The 17,316-nt window shown below is 39.3% G+C and overlaps 1 protein-coding gene across 1 annotated transcript; it reads left to right on the top strand.

Moving 5' to 3' along the window:
* The first annotated feature begins 1,549 nt into the window (after positions 1-1,549).
* On the top strand, positions 1,550-16,046 carry NEURL3 (neuralized E3 ubiquitin protein ligase 3). Its single transcript, XM_082256541.1, has 4 exons — positions 1,550-1,650; positions 7,461-7,928; positions 9,596-9,652; positions 15,441-16,046. The coding sequence occupies exons 1-4, from the start codon at positions 1,620-1,622 to the stop codon at positions 15,743-15,745; spliced, it is 861 nt and encodes a 286-aa protein (XP_082112667.1). The 5' UTR covers positions 1,550-1,619; the 3' UTR covers positions 15,746-16,046.
* The last annotated feature ends 1,270 nt before the right edge of the window (positions 16,047-17,316 follow it).

The raw sequence follows: 17,316 nt of genomic DNA, 5'->3' as shown, positions 1-17,316 counted from the left end.
AATTATTGCCACAGTGCCACTCATGCAAATACAATAGAGTAAACCATAGAGCTCTCCATGTATGTGTTTATTCATTCAATATAGATTTAAAACACATGTATACCAGGCAAAAAAAAATCACAGCTTTCAGAATTGCCTGCATCCTGTTCTGACAGCTCCTTCAATACAGTCTGCATTGTCTACCAGCTTTGCCTGTTTGCACTTGTTGGACTATTTGGACTTTATTATATCTCAGAACATTTTGTGATATTTTTGTGCACAATGTAATAGAGAATATTTGCATCATATCATTTGTATTATTTCATATAATACTCACTGAAAGTTTGTTGGGGGTTTATATACGTGTGCATATTTATATTGGTTTATTTTCCTTTGTGGATGTCAGTAAAACGTCGCGCTTGTGGTAGGTGTGCAAATAGATAGATAAATAAATAAATAAGTAAAGTGCTCAAAAACACAAGCTGCTTGCTGCAAAAAAAGTGCTAGTGCTCTTTAGATCATGTGAATAAGGGGTTGCAGCGCTGCTACATAAAAGTGCAAATTCTCATATTAATAGTGAACAATATTACCCAAAAATCCATGTAATCATAAAAAGAATTAATAAATTGGTAAAAAATTCATAAATAGTGAAAAAAATTCATAAATAGTGAAAAAAATTCATAAATAGTGAAAAATTCATGAATAAAATATATATAGTGAAAAAAATCTTTGTTGTTACGTTAATAAACACTGTTAAAACGATCTTCACTATGAATGGTTCCCCCTTTTTTATGAGGAAACTTTGGATATACAAGCACCATTGAGGATCTTACTAACATCAGAGAGTCATATGCAAAGGGAGAAATCAGCAATCTATGCCTGTTTAAAAGCACATTGTGGTAAGTAGAAAACCCCCTTTCAAGCACGGATTGAGCACAGAAGCACTTTATTTGCATTTCTTTGATGGACTTAAGTACGGACGTTATTTAAAATATTTTTTTCACTATATATATTTTATTCATGAATTTTTCACTATTTATGAATTTTTTTCACTATTTATGAATTTTTTACCAATTTATGAATTCTTTTTATGATTACATGAATTTTTGGGTAATATTGTTCACTATTTATATGAGAATTTGCACTTTTATGTAGAAGCGCTGCAACCCCTTATTCACATTATTTTCCTTTGTGGCACGTATTGATATATGATTATCGGTTAACGGTTTTAGTTTGGGTAGAGGGAGCGCTGCACCTATTTATTAGTTTTGTTTGTGTGAAGCACAATTTCAGTGATAGCAGCTAATAATGTGAACATTTAGGTTGGATACAACAGAGCAGGAATAAATGTAGGTGTTCTGTTCAGTTTTCTGCATATTGATTATTGCACTGTTTAACCACCTTTCCCTAATACACTTCACACTTCTGTATTCTGCTATGCAGTCGTGATTTTTAAATCTACTATCTTTTTTTGTGCGGTGGCTTTATTTCCTTGTTACGGAAATTCCAGTATGCAGAAGAGAAAGGAGAAAAAAAAAGTAGGTGTAGCTTTTAAAGGGAAAGCCCCATCGTGGGCCAGCCTTTTGCTGAATATAAACTTATGCACATGGGTATGTGTACACAATCCAACTATACACATCATGGGGCTTACCGGCAGCTCAGCAAAAGAGGGTGAGTTGTGACAATGTGAAATATGTGTGCTTGTGTTTGCCTGTGTCTAAATGAACCTCTAAATATAGGGAGATAAATAAAAAAAGAGACAGGAGAGAGAATGTGAGAGAGACAAAGACATTCATTTATAACATAAATTGGTTGAAGCTGCTATTACAGTCATTGTGCAAAACAGGAAACAATGCTACAATCTGCTAAGCTTCTTTCTATTGTTAGATTTATTTGTGTTTTTTTTTCTCAATTATTTATGTGTTCATCATATAACACATTTTTCCACAGTGTTGAATGTAAAACTTTATACTACAAACTACTTAAAACTAGGAATGAATCCTTTTTTGTGAAGAACAAAGCATATATAAAAATAATACATACATTTAACAAAGTTAAATGTAACTCTGCATCATTCTAGCAGGACATCAGTATAATCACTATAGGAGTTGGTCTGATGTTAAATAATTAATACATTTCATTTGGGGCATTGAGGTTGATTTACTAAAGAATAGAACCTGTGTCAAAGTGAAAATTTACTGAACTTAGTGAATAAGGTGAAATTATGTTAAATAAAAAAATATTTTTATTTTCCTATTCCCATTAAGGGTTTTTCAATTGAACACCCCTTCAGCTTATTTACTAAGTGAACGTTAACTTTAGAAAGGGAACAAATACTTTCATAAGTGAACAAGGTTTACACCTTTTGTAAACCAACCCCAGATTGTTTGCTGGCAGGGAGAATTGTAAATCTATTGTGAGAAAGGTAAGTATGAAATCATATTTATAGGCTTATTTATTAAGACAAAGTTCAAAGTACAACAAACCATAACACTTATTCAAAAAGTATCTTTAATTGCACCGATTGCTTTAAACCAGGCATGTCCAAAGTCCGGCCCGTGGGCCAATTGCGGCCCCCGGGCTGCTTTAATACGGCCCCACAGGTAATTTGCAAAAATACATTGGCATCATTCATGACTTTTTTTGCTGCCATCGTTAATCATCATCAGTGGGTTCATATAGCGCTTATATGTGGTTAACCCTTGTGTGACTGATTAGGGAGCACGCATGCTCCGGATTGAGATGAATACATTGTAAAATCTCAGTTAATGTCAATTGGTCTAAATCAGTTATCAATATATTTGAACACAACATGTATACTTGGTGTTATGTTCCTGTTCATATATTTTTTTAACTTAAGTGCCCGTTCACATTTGTGCGGCTTGCGAGATCGCATGTAATTCGGAGCGCACTGCTCCTTCATTACATGTGATCTCATGTGCGGATGCGAGTTCAGCTATACACTTTGTATGGCTGAATTCGCACTGCACCCGCACCAAACACGCACATGAGGCTTTTTTTCAGCCGCATCAGAATCGGATCGCACAGTGGTTCACACTTGTGCGATCCGATTCTGTGCGAACTGTAAGATCGCACTGCGATATGCGATCAAACTGGGGGTGTCGTTAACATTTAATTGACACCCCCTGCGTATCGCATATGGCAGTGTGAACTGCCAGATGTGCAGATGCGATGCGGGATCACGCTGCATATTCGCAGCGTTCCCGCATCGCACAAGTGTGAACCGGCACTAAAAGTTGACAGACAACCTTTATTACCAATAATATGTAATGTACTTTACAATGTTCCTGACATACATTTCAGCTTCCTGGTCTGGATTTTTGTTTCATCTGGCCTTCAGATATGAAAGGCAGAGTGATTTAACACCTGTTTAGATTTGTCATCCATGTGATGAAATGAAAAGTATGCCGTTTGCAATAAACTTTGCATAAAATAGTTAGTTTGCATTTAATTTTAATGGTCCAGAGAATGTCAGGTAAAATGGTCGGCCCTCACGCATGTTCACTTCATCGAATATGGCCCTCTCTGAAAAAAGTTTGGACACCCTTGACTTAAAGAATAGAACCTGTGTCAAAGTGAAAATTTACTGAGCTTAGTGAATAAGGTGAAATTATGTTAAATAAAAAAATATTTTTCTTTTCCTATTCCCATTAAGGGTTTTTCAATTGAACACCCCTTCAGCTTATTTACTAAGTGAATGTTAACTTTAAAAAGGGAACATATACTTTCATAAGTGAACAAGGTTTACACCTTTTGTAAACCAACCCCAGATTGTTTGCTGGCAGGGAGAATTGTAAATCTATTGTGAGAAAGGTAAGTATGAAATCATATTTATAGGCTTATTTATTAAGACAAAGTTCAAAGTACAACAAACCATAAGACTTATTCAAAAAGTATCTTTAATTGCACCGATTGCTTTAAACTATTGTTGTTCTTCTGAAAAATTTCTACCTTTTTTCTGAAAGACAAAAAATCTTTATCTGGAGTATAGACAAAAAATCTTTATCTGGAGTATGGAAGCCCTTTGCCAGTACAGCAGCCAAGCAAATAGCATTTTCTCAAGGAGAGCTTAGCAAGAGCAGCCTCCCCTCCATGTTTCCCTCATTACATATTTTCTTTCATGCCAGACATAATCTAACTAGTTCCTATGGATTACACCTCTTCATTGTTATTTGCACCGCTCTAGGAAATAACCTGATGACTGATGTTTTCAAGCTACTTGTCATCTACATGTGACTGCAACAACTACAACAGCGTTATAATTATTAGAGAGGAAGTTATTTCTTATCCAAAGGGAAGTTCCCAAATAAAAAAGTATAACATTATATGCAATGATTGTTTTGAAATTTCTGTTGATGTACACCATAATCAAGCTCTGTAAACATTTTCTTTAAATGTATCAGTATCTAAACAGGTAAAGACTGGTGAGATTATACAATCAAATTTTAACATTTATACCCAGCTTTAACTACTTGCCTTCTGGGCACATTGACCCACTTCTTGCCCAGGCCAATCTTCACCTTTTAGCGCTGTCAGACTTTGAATGACAATTGCATGGTCATGCAACACTATACACAAATTAGATTTTTAGAATTTTTTTTTTCACACAAATGGAGCTTTCTTTTGTGGTATTTAATCACCACTTTTCTTAGTTTCTGTTCTGTTATAAAATTTTGCAAACAGGTAACTTTTCTCCTTTACTGATATGTGCGCTGATGAGGCAGCACTGATGTGCACTGATAGGCACTGATGAGGCTGCACTGATAGGTACTAATTGGCAGCACTGATGGGGGCTACACTAATAATCAGGACACTGATGAACAGATGCAGATGTCCCCTCTAACCCTAGGCGCTTACCAGCACTCTTTGCAGTGGGCACATCCTATGATGCCCTCCCAGAACTGGACGACTGTGCTGTAGACGTTTAGCTAGAGCGTGGTTGGCAGGTGGTTAAAGTTGGCTGGTACTGCTGGATGGTACTGCCGTCTGGTATTGCTGTGGGTACTGCTGGATGGTACTGCTGGTGAGAAATGCTGGTGGGTACTGCTGGCTGGTACTGCTGGTGGGTACTGCTGGTGGGAAATGCTGGCTGGCTGTATAGCCAGAACTATACAGGAAGCATCGGCTCTGTTCTGACAGCTCAGCTGACAGCCGGGATATCGCGTTGGCCGTACCAAATGATTTTGTGGGCCACATGTTCACAACCTCTGCTCCACTGAGTCAGAGCTAAAGATTTCTAATCAGCTGATTGCAAATTTTAGATCTGATTCAGCAGAGGGTGTGTCGAACCTCTGCAGAGAGTCCACTGTTTCCTCACAGAGAGCAAAGGTCCTTCTGTACAACAAACTGGCAGGGGGCAGGCTTTTCTTCTCTATGAAAGGCTATGATATTGTTCTTAAGAAAACAAACGGTACGTTCAGTTGAGGTTTAGACCCTGTGTCGATAAAACTTCAAGCAGTATTTTTTTAACAGAAGTTTGAGACACTTCTAAGATTATTCAGAATTCATTGCAGGTGCAGTTGACTTGCTTCAGCCTCTTTTGTGTTGCCATAGCCTTGTGTGTAGAGAGAAGGACTAAAGCCCCGTACACACGTACCGATTGTCGGCCGTAAATATTCGGCCAACGTCCGATCGGCCGATTGTCGGCTTGTTAGTATGATGCTTCCGACAACCGACTGCGACTTTTCGGCCGAACAAAATCTGGTGTGCAGGCTATAAAGTTTTTGTTGGCCAACAAAGAACGGCCGATTGTTCGTCAGTCAGTACAGATTTCGGCCGACAAAAGCCAGATGAGCAAGACTGGGCATGCTCAGAGAAGAAAAAACACACGGAAAGTAGACCAGAACATGACATCACTTCTGCAGTTGGTTGTTGTAGGTCGACAAAATTCGTGTGCAGTCTAGAGCACATTTCAACCAACACAACAACACTGGACAAAAGACGGCCGATCGTTCGGCCGACAATTGGTACGTGTGTACGGGGCTCAAGAGAAAAGGAAACATGTATGGCTAACTTAAGGCCTCCTTTACACAGGGTGTACTATACCGTATGCTTGTGCAGGCCGTGTTTGCTCTCACCAGGATGCACAGGTGTTCCATTTATCCCTGTTCTGGCAGTCCCATTGATGTCAGTTTGGACATAGCAGCTGCACAGAGACAACAACTGTACCCCAATATGACATCCATGTGGAAGTGGGTGTCAATGGGACTGTCTGCAAGGAGATGAACAGAACACCAGTACATCCCTGTACAGTCCTGCACGGGTGTACGGCATGGTACGCCCTGTGTGAATGACATCTAAGGTAGGTTGATTTAGTAAAGGTTCACCAGTGGAGAGATCATGGGTTTACATTAGGAAATCTGCTGGAATAGAGTGAGGTTACGTTTTCTTTTTAAATGTCCCCTTCATCCATTCATTTGTTTGAAGTGCAACCTGGTCCCCTGGCCTGGAGAAGATATAAAATAAAGAAATGTGCCAGGTATATGAGGCTCTGGGCTATATTAAATGGCATGAGTTTAATGAGAGAATACCAGGGTTTATTTTATAAAGCTGTAATGTACACAAAGTAGCACATAACAAATTATAACTGTTCTAGAGAAGCTTAATGGAATTGATCATTATACAGAATCGGAAAAGATGAAAAAAAAAAAAAAAAATCTAGTTCACTAGCTCAAATGCATTAGAAACTGATACCACCTTTTTGCCAGAGAATTTAGGTGCCTTCAGTCTGCTATATGACCAAAGGTACGTTATATTGGTATAAACCATGTGAGGATGGATGTTGCAATGTACAATAAATAGGGTTAACCATATAATGCACAATAGCTTTCTATGGCTAAGAATCTGGCAGCTGGACAGGTTTAGTTAATATGTAACTCTTACTAATACAGAATTACTCATATAAAGAACACCTGCCTAATGTAACCGGACACGATTTAGAGCTAGGAGTAAAACGAAACTTTAAAACTTACTTCTATTCATACAAACTTATTTGAGTGGCATATTTATCATAGGTTTATTGCAATTTATCTCTTCCTGTCATATAACTACACCCAGAGAATAATCTGTTAACCGAATCGCATAATCTAGACCTACAAATAATAAAATCTACAAAAACACTTGCTCCGCTGGTTACATTGGTTCCTTTTTATTTTATTGTTTGCTTTGGTTGTATTATAGCGATACATTAATAAACGTGGGAGTTTATCTGTTTTATAATATAACTAATCAGAATAAAAAACTAGAGAAAATGTCAGAACCTAGAACTACTAATGAACTACAACCTGTATTCTGTTATGGTGGTCTATAGGCTAAGGGTGCCTACAGCCTAACATACTCTATGCTCCCTGCTCCCTTTTGCTTTGGGCAATAACCCCTAGCTCTCCTCGCATTTAGAGCATGTTAGCTATATATCCTACAGTTTTTAGACTCCTTACTCATCATTTTGTTTTTACTTTCAGAGATCTCTTTTCATCCGCACTGCAAAGGGTCTTGTATCTCCCTGAACCGCTGTCTCCACCAGGCAAGTCGATCCTACAGCTTCCATGATGGCCTGGTCTTTTCCAATCGCCCTCTGCAACCCAGAGAAAAAGTCTACATTAAAGTTCTGGAAGAAGAGTTAAGGTGGCACGGCTCTCTAAGAGTGGGCTTTACCACTGTGAATCCCAACACGATTAATGCTAATTCCTTACCACCATTTGCTTGCCCAGATATTATTCTGAATCCAGGGTTCTGGGCCATAGGTATACCAGAGGAACTTTGTAAAAAGGGAGCTAAACTGCACTTCTGGATCAACCGAAAGGGACAGGCACTCTGTCAAGGACAGCAGAATTCTAGACCCATAGTGCTCTTCTCAGGAATTCCAAAAAAAACTCCTGTCTGGGTCATGCTTGATGTCTATGGCAAGACAAAGACCATCCAATTAATGAGTGAGTGCTCTAAATTGATCTTTACATTTTATTAGCAATCCAACCAGTATGAAAACTCTGAAGTTGCCCCAGTCTTTTTTTATTTGTATCATTGAGGGACACACCCCGTGATATTTCCCTCACTGACTGGCCATGCTGCTGTTCAGCAAATGTAGTACCAATCAAATATTCATCTGCTGTTTTCTCTGTTATCTAAAACAAATAGGGAGGAAGCAGCAAAAATAGAAACCTTTTGCAATGACTGCAGCTTTTGGTAGATCTAGAAACACAGGTTTCTACACAGAGATTATGCTTTTAGTATCCCAAAGATGATTTAAAGTGTACCTTTGTGAAAAATAGAAAATAACACATGATCATAGGCGTGCGCAGGGAGTGTGCCAGGTGTGAAACAAAAACAAAGAGAGAAACAGGCGCCTCTGAGTAAAGACTGTCGTTTTAATTGGCAAACAATAGTAAAAATTTACAAATAGTAAAAGCTTACATCAAGGTAAGTGATAGTAGGCAAGGTAGGTCCTTCCGGTGTCTGTGTGGAGGCTTGGGGCTTGGAGTCACCGCTGAGGGTCTGTTGTCATCTCAGTTCTTCCTGTTCCTGTCCGACAACAGGCCTCAGAGGTGACTCCAAGCCCCAAGCCTCCACATTGACACCGGAAGGACCTACCTTGCCTACTATCACTTACCTTGATGTAAGTTTTTACTATTGTAATTAAAACTACAGTCTTTACTCAGAGGTGCCTGTTTCTCTCTTTGTTTTTGTTTCATGTCTGGAGATCGCTTCCGCTCCCTAATAGGCTGGCCCTGAGCGTATGGACTGTTCCCTGATTTTATCCAAGACTTTTATGTTAGCCCTACGGGCTACTATATGGACTACCTTTTAATGTAGTGCTATCAGCTTTGCACCACTTTATTATTTTTTTAGTGTGCCAGGTGTGCCTGGGCTCACCCTAATCCCCCCGTACGGCACAGATTCCCCCTGCTAATATTTCATCAAAGCTCCCCAACGGGAGTCGTAAAGAAACATAAAAAAATATTATAAATAAAATCTACTGACACTGTCCACTGCCCTCCGGATACCAACCTCTGCCCTACTGACATGTCCACTGCCCTACTAACACCGTCTATGTTTTAATACATTTGGGGTGCACACCCTAATGCAATAGGCTGCTCACACCTATGCACATGATGCAGTCTGTCGGTAGCACTGTCACAGCCGAAACTTCACCCCTGTAACATAGTTTTATTACCTGTTGATTCTGTCAGTAGATCCATTATAGCTCCACTTTATGTATCAGGCCAAACTCTCCAGCAAACGTAGCCATTATAGGATTGTAGTTATACAGTATAACTGTATAGTTATACAGTTTATTAATGTTAAAACAAACCACAATGTGCTTACAATGGTCAGCATTTGTTCAGCTGGCTTAACCTTTTTTCCTAAAGCTGTAACAGCTTAAAATGTATAATGTCATATTATATTATATGTCAATTATTTGTGACGGTTGCGCGAATGCTGTAACAATCGTACAGCGATTTTTTTTATGAATAGACCTCTAAAAGCTGCAGTATGCACATGAAAAAAAATGAATCGGTTTTTAGTTAACTTTGCTTTTAATAGTGATATTTATTTTATTATTATTATTGTAAAGCTAATGTTGATCTTTATCTTACAGATGGCCAATCAAAGCAGACAGAATCTTATTGTTGCTGCCATCCGCACCCCCAAAAAGGTGGGTTAAACTCTATGTAAAACTTCTGATTTCACTTATGTTAAAAAAGCTATGAGATCATGCTCCAAGATCAGGAAGAGGGTCTCTATGTTTTTTATTTATTGTGTTTAGTATGGATGGTTTTACAAAAACTGGTGCACTCAGAATCTGGCGCAGCTGTGCATGGTAGCCAATCAGCTTCTAACTTCAGCTTGTTTAATTAAGCTTTGACAATAAAACCTGGAAGCTGATTGGCTTCCATGCAGAGCTTCACCAGATTTTGCACTCTTCAGTTTTAGCAAATCTCAAATCCTTATGCCCAGTCTATATCTGGATAATTAAAGTCCCCCATTATAATGACATTTCCCATCCTTGCTGCCAATCCTATTTGTAAAAGAAGGTCCGCCTCCCCCTCCTCCCTCTGGTTGGGGGGCCTATAGCATACGCCCAATATTACCTTCCCTATAGTGCTACCCATAGGGATTCTGCCTCATCCATAGTTCCATTATTAATATCATCCCTCATATTTACCTGTACACTGTTCTTAATATACAGACATACGCCTCCCCCTTTTTTACCTTCTCTATCCCTGCTATAAAGGGAATACCCCTGAATGGTCGCCATCCAATCATGAGAGCTGTCAAACCAAGTCTCTGTTATCCCCACAAAATCTAAGTCCTCCTCATACATCAGCAGCTCCAGCTCTCCCATCTTGTTTGCCAGGCTTCTGGCATTGGTATACAAACCTCGTAATTTTGACCGTTTGCATACTATATCCTCGTTTGATGTTGTTTTTAGGCTGCTCTTGTGATTTTTCCCCATACCCACCTTGGATTTAGGTACTCTAAGCACCCTACCACTAATGTCCCCATTTGTGCCCTCTGAATCTTGCTCTTCGCTGGCTAATTCTACATCTGTACCCTCCCCCCCATCACCTAGTTTAAAAGCCCCTCTAACCTTTTGGCCATTCTCTCCCCCAGTATGGTTGCACCCTCCCCATTTAGGTGATATCCGTCCCTACCAAAGAGCCGGTGGCTGACTGAGAAGTCGGCCCAGTTCTCCAGGAACCCAAAACCCTCCTTACTACACCAGCTCCTCAGCCACTTGTTAACTTCCCTAATCTCCCGCTGCCTCTCTGGTGTGGCTCGAGGTACAGGTAGTATTTCCGAAAATACTACCTTGGAGGTCCTACTCCTCAACTTAGCGCCTAAGTCCCTGAAATCGTTTAGGACTCTCCATCTTCCTCTGCCTATGTCATTGGTACCCACGTGTACCATGACAGCTGGGTCATCCCCAGCCCCACCCAGTAATCTGTCCACCCGATCCGTGATGTGCCGAACCTGAGCGCCCGGTAAACAACAGACTGTTTGGCGCTCACGGTCTTTGTCTGTCCTTATAATGATTTAGTCCCCTACCACCAGCACCTGTCTTTCCTCACTGCAGGAGTTCTTCCCCTGGCAGCTAGGGGCGTTGCTCTGCTCCAGCAATGCTGGTCCCTGACTGGTTTCTCCAACATCACGCAACGGGGCGTATTTATTGGGGTGCTCCAGCCCAGGACCGGCCTCCTTGCCTTGTTCCCTTCTACCCCTCCTAACTGTCACCCATCTACTACTCTGCTCTGATGCCCGCACTTCCGTTTCTCCACCCTCCTCTGTGCAGGCCCCGGCCTGCACCTGTCGGGTACAATCCCAGCTCTCCTTCAGTATAGAGAGTCTTCTCAGTGTTGCCAGCTGCTTCCCTAGATTCAGGACCTGAGCTTCCAGGGAAGCAACGTGCTTACATTTTGTGTATTTGCATTCGCCCTCGATCGCATGATCAAGGAACGTATACATACCACAAGATGTACACCGAATTGCATCTTCACACCCGCCGGGCATTGTACCTACTAATCTGATCTAATGGGGATTAAGTAATTTAATTCTGTCCTGTGTGGCTGTTTCCTAGCTTCCTAACTCTACTTTCTCACCCTCTGGTACTCCGTTACACTCACTGACACTCCCAGACACTCAGGTACTCACAGGTACTCCCAGACACTCACAGGTACTCCCAGACAATCAGGTACTGCCAGACAATCAGGTACTCCCAGGTACTCCCAGACACTCAGGTGTTCTTCTGGGATCACACTCTCTTCCTCCTTTTTACTCTCTATACCACCTTCTAATTTAGTATCTGGTCTCCCCTATCCCTCACCTATCATTAGCATGTAAATAATGTATAACAATAGTTTAGTAGGTCAAACTAGTTTCAGTTTTCTCCCATAAGCAATGGCTTGTATAATTACTTCCTTAATGACATCATTTGACATCTTCTCTGAAGTATTTAAAGTACCTGATCACGCCTCTCCACCCAAGCTATATAGAGAGTGAATTATTTAATGAAACCTAGCCCTAAATATAATTCAGGGCTCCAGGACATTTGGCATCATTGTAGCCTCTGATATTTTTTATAATCCTGAAAAATGATTTGCATAAACCTGTAATCAGTGTGGGCATCATATGAGATGAAACTGAACTCCAAAACATAATGGGGCCCAATTTCTCTCATGTGGTTCATGGTGATAAGGCTTTCTTCTCCAGCCCCTAAAAATCAAACACATATATACCGGATAATACATATGCATAAAGCTATAAACTGATGAGGTGATAACATCATGAGTGTCATTTCTCGGTTGACTTTGGGGGGGGGGCATCTGATAGCTTCTTGCAATGAGCAGTGCCCAACAGAAAACTGTTCATTCACAGCACTGACTGGTTCACATTGTGCATTTTCAAACATTTAAATAACTTCATTCTAGAAAACACTTTTTTGGTGCATTTATCTGTAACTATAACTAATAAATAGGCCATTGTCAAGTTCCCGCAGCCAAAGATTGACAAATCATACAAGATTAAACTAACATAAATTATGTAGTGCCAGTGGGAGCCTGGACCTTGGGGTTACTTTTTTTAATTATTAACTACATGTACTGTCTCCAAAAATAAATGTACATAAAGGAATTCCATTCCATCTATTTACTCATTAACCTAAAGGTTGAGCCAAAACTTTTTATTTTTTAATTTAAGTTTGGACGGAGTCGGAAAACATTAGAACCTCTGTCAGGGTTTTACTGCTACCCAGGCTACATCAAAGATTTCCACTTGCATCCTGCAATGTTGACAATGGAAATATCTGCAGCAATCACACAGACAGCAATAAAAAGATGATGGGAATGCTACCCTTCTCGACGCTATGAAGAAAAAAAAAGCATTTTTCTTCTGCCTGTGTTGCCTTTGGAGATTACTCTTACTTCATATCTGCTAAAACTGTTGTCACCAATACAGTTAGTGAAGAAAAATCTCTCTACTGGCACAACTGATAGCTGTAAAAACTTCAAAAGTGGTATAAAATTAAAACAGCGTTTACAGTTTTTTGTTTCTTTTTTGCCCCTCCCTGTCTTTTTCCTACTCCCCCCCCCCCCCCCCCTTCCATCTATTCTATGCATATCATTCCTTTGTCCCATTCACTTCATGTTGTAAGTGATGATCTCACCTATACATTTTTACTAGAAAGCATTCCATTTACCCACTCATACAACATTCTGATTGATGCTAAGTGTTCCCCTACTACTTCTTTGTTGGTAATCATTATTTGTTTCTGTACTGATTTTTCACAATTCCTGATAAATTGCTACCATAAAGCAAGCCACAGATTATTTTAGATGGGGGAATCCCTCCTGTAGTGCTATTGTGTTCTGCTGATGGGAAGCCTTCCCTGCTGGAAGAACACAATCATCACTGCTATTGGCAATAGCCACAGACAAGGATCACATGCAAACAAATTTGACAGGCTGGTTGTACTAAAGTCGATTGTTGGATCAACTTAAGTACAACCAGCCTGCCCATAGATTGATTGAATCTCGGATGGTACCTGCTGAACTGGTCGAGATTCAACCCATCTGTGGCCGGCTTAAGTGATACATTTTTTCTATGTTTTTCTTTTCCTTTTATTCTTAAAATATGCATGTTACTCTCAGACCCCGTTCACACTGGGGCGACGCTACTTGCCGGGGCGACCTCACAGGTCAATGCAGGTCGCTCCGGGTCGCCCCAAAGAAGCTCCGGACCCTTTTTCTAAGTCGGAGCGACTTGTGTCGCTCCTATTAGAACGGGTCCACAGCTTCTCTATGGCAGGCGACCTACGGCGACCTGTCAGGCGACCAGGTCGCCTGACAGGTCGCCCCAGTGTGAACGGGGTCTCAAAATTTGATTTGTTGTCAACTGCCAATATTATTTAGCAAAATTAAGTAAACATATTGAACAAGATGATTAAAACAGTGTATACTTTGAGAGAAACTAGATTACAAATAGAACATAAACCAGTCATCTGAATTTGGGGAAACAAATTATAAGGGAAATAGGTAAGTGAAGTGGACAAAAAATTCACATTTGAATCAGTTTGCTCTAAATTTCCATTGACTTATGCTATGTGTATTGTAATTGTATACATTCAGAGCAGCACAGTAGCTAAGTGCTTAGCAGAACCCTTGTCCTGCTAAACTCTTGCCCATTGGACTAAACTACTAATACTGAAAAAATTTAAATAAAATACATATGGCATAAAAACCTGTAAACATGATCAAACTGAGAATTTTCTTAATGAATCTGTATCTCCCAAGGCTCCCAAGTTCTATTCTCCCTTGAAACACTATCTGTACCGAGATTGAACACATTTGAGTAGATTTACACCAGGTTTCCTATGACAAGTTGAAAACCTACAGATAGATTAACAAAAATTATATAGCTGTGAAAGGAATGATAGACATTAAATTGTATCTAAACCCATGAACAAAAATTTAATGTTTTGCAGCTTACCAATTCTTAGATGTTGTGGCTGCTTTTTTTTTTTTTTTTTGCCTTTATTTTTACCGTGTGACCCGGGTAGTAACAAACCTCCTGTTTTAGAGTGGCTCCTTTATTTGTGGAGTAGCAACAGAGACACCCTTGGACAGCAGTATTGTGTGGAGAGGGTTGTGTTAGATAGACTGGCAGATGTAGATGGACTTTTAAATAAGTGGCTAAAAAATGTAAAACTTACTCCAGCAAATGTTTTTTAAGTGGTTCTAGAAAGTTTTTTTCCTTTTAGGAAATGAACAAAAATTCACCATTGCAAGCACCTCCTCTCAGCGTTATAATGTTTGTATCGACCCTGTAACTTCCCCTTTTGCAGCACAGCTTGGTACGTTAAAAAGGAAGTTGAAAAATAACAGACAAAGTCCCTGTTCACACTATTGTGATGCGGGAACACTGCGAAATACTGCGTGTTCCCGAATCACATCCGCAGAACAGGCAGTTCACACTGCCATATACGATACGCTGGGGGTGTCCATTCAAGGTTAACGACACCCCCAGATCAGATCGCATATAGCAGTGCCATCTGACAGTTCGCACATGAATTGGATCACACTGGTGTGAACCACCATGCGATCCGATTTCACTGCGGACCAAAAAAAGGGTCCTGTGCAAGTTCACTGCGATTGCGGTGCAAATTCAGCCATACAAACTGTTTGGCTGAATTTGCACCGCACAGACATCACATGTGATTTTAGGAGCAGTGCGCTCCGAATTACATGCAATGTCTGTGATCGCATAGTGAACCGGTACTTACTGGCAGGATGAACTAATAATAAAACTATGTTACAGTAGGCCAAACAAAAACAAAACAAACAAAATGCAACTATTAGAATGTTCTCTCATGTGCATTTCACTAGCTTGTCTGATTTTACTTTTTAGTTCATAGTTTAACACTTAACCTGTTTACTTTTGTTCTACAGGGCACACAGAAACATGTACAAAGAAGAAATCTCTATCAACTTTGGACAACACTTCAGATTCTGTGGTCCAGCATCTGCACAAATCCACAACAACAGACGTTCGCTCAGTATCAATGCACTGTCCGTATTATGAGGGTGATTCGCTCTGTATAATCTGCCAAGACAGACTAGCGGACACTTTGTTGTTACCCTGCTTGCACAGCTCTTTCTGTGAACAGTGTTCTGTGAAGATGAAAAGTCAGAATAATCTCTGTCCATTGTGTCGTCAAACCATTGTGCAGTCACAGAACATTAGAACACTATAGCTGTGCACCAAACTCTTCACAACCATCTAATTTCATGCTGTATTTGGCACAAGGACACTTTAAAGACTATTCTACATGCTGAGGACATCATTGGTTCACTTTATTTACATCTTTCTATGTTGCTAACCCATTTCACTACTAGAATATCTTCAGGAGACCTTCATCATCCAGAAGTGTAAAAACTACAAAGTAATATTTAAGTAACAATGTTAACTGTGGGGGAAGATTGGCCCAAAGAAGGTTGAAGTATGTAAAAAAGAAGGTAGAATTAAAAAGAAAAGAATGTAGAAGAAAAAAAAAATGGCACGATTGCGTTGAAAAGAAGGTATAAGTAAGCAGAAAGAAGGCATAAGCAAGTAGAAAATAAGGTAGAAGTATTTACAAAGAAGGTATAATTAAGTGGAAATGAAGGTAGAAGAATGTAGAAAAGTAAAAAAGAAGGTAATAAAAGGTAAAAAAAGGTAGAGAGCAGCAAGAGTGTACACAGAAGGAAAAGAAGTTGGGCTGAGAAGAATGGAGCTTTTATGGACTCGTCATCAGGTTCACCATGCTAAAATATACACAAGACATTTTTTTTCCCATTGAAAGTTAAAGAGAGGAATGTGATGTGACATAATGTAGTTGCAAGAGAAAAAAAAAAAACAATGAGGAAAACATTTTTTAAATATGAATCACTGTATAATAAAGCAGAACAAAGAACCATGGGTAAAATATTAGAAATGGCTTTGACTGTGAAAAATTTCTAGGTGAATTCCTGATTAAAAATATGTACCTGGGTCTCACAAAAAAAAAGCATCTCAATAGAATTAATTACCTAATATACCTTTCCAAAGATTTATATAAATTGTTGCTGATCTATAAAACTCAAGTGCTATAGCTGGAAATTATCCTTAAATGAAGCCATCAATATTCTGCAGCATTGGATGTAAAAATGTTGAATATAAAGCACCTTTCAGGGATTATCAATGTTTTTTTTTTAAAAAATGTAAATATTTTTAAAGAAGAGGTTTAAGCTACATGTAAATGCATTTTTATACGTTGTATTGATTTTATATTTAATGTCTTAAAGCCAAAAAGACAAATATATAACTATTAAAACAGACATTATTAAAGATTGTTTTAAATCTGTAAAATAGTGGAATTACTGGGGTATTTATGGTTAAAAAACGTTTTTGGGAACAATGAAATCACATTAGACAATCATAAAGCAAGCAGCATTTAGTAGGCTAAAATGTATGTAAACTCACATTAAAAAAAAAAAAAAAATCCAACAAAGGCTATACATTATCAATATTCAGTCCTTTAACCACAATAAAATTGCTCAGTTCCCCCATCAACACAGTCAGTATTGATTTATTCTAATGGCTGGAAAACCTCCTGCTGTCGTAATACAACAGCGGGAGGTTCCCCATCCATCAGAATACAATAATCACTGATGGTGGCTAAATCTGCTGCCAGTTAACAAAAAAAAAAAAAAAAAAAAAAACAGACATGCTGGATGTACTGACGTTAATTGATAGATTGACTTCAGTACAACCAGCTTGCCCATAGATTGATTGAAATTGGCCAGT

This window comes from Pelophylax lessonae (assembly GCF_965119305.1).
Source record: "Pelophylax lessonae genome assembly, chromosome: 4".
Lineage (NCBI taxonomy): Eukaryota > Metazoa > Chordata > Amphibia > Anura > Ranidae > Pelophylax > Pelophylax lessonae.
This window is presented reverse-complemented; position numbering and strand designations above follow the sequence as displayed.

What these genes read in the sequence shown, in the direction of transcription:
- NEURL3 (XM_082256541.1), top strand. Translation starts at nt 1,620, where the DNA reads ATGGGGCTTACCGGCAGCTCAGCAAAAGAGG. An exon ending in CGGCAGCTCAGCAAAAGAGG is followed by an intron (nt 1,651 to 7,460) that starts GTGAGTTGTGAC and finishes TTTTACTTTCAG; the next exon opens with AGATCTCTTTTCATCCGCAC. An exon ending in AAAGACCATCCAATTAATGA is followed by an intron (nt 7,929 to 9,595) that starts GTGAGTGCTCTA and finishes TTTATCTTACAG; the next exon opens with ATGGCCAATCAAAGCAGACA.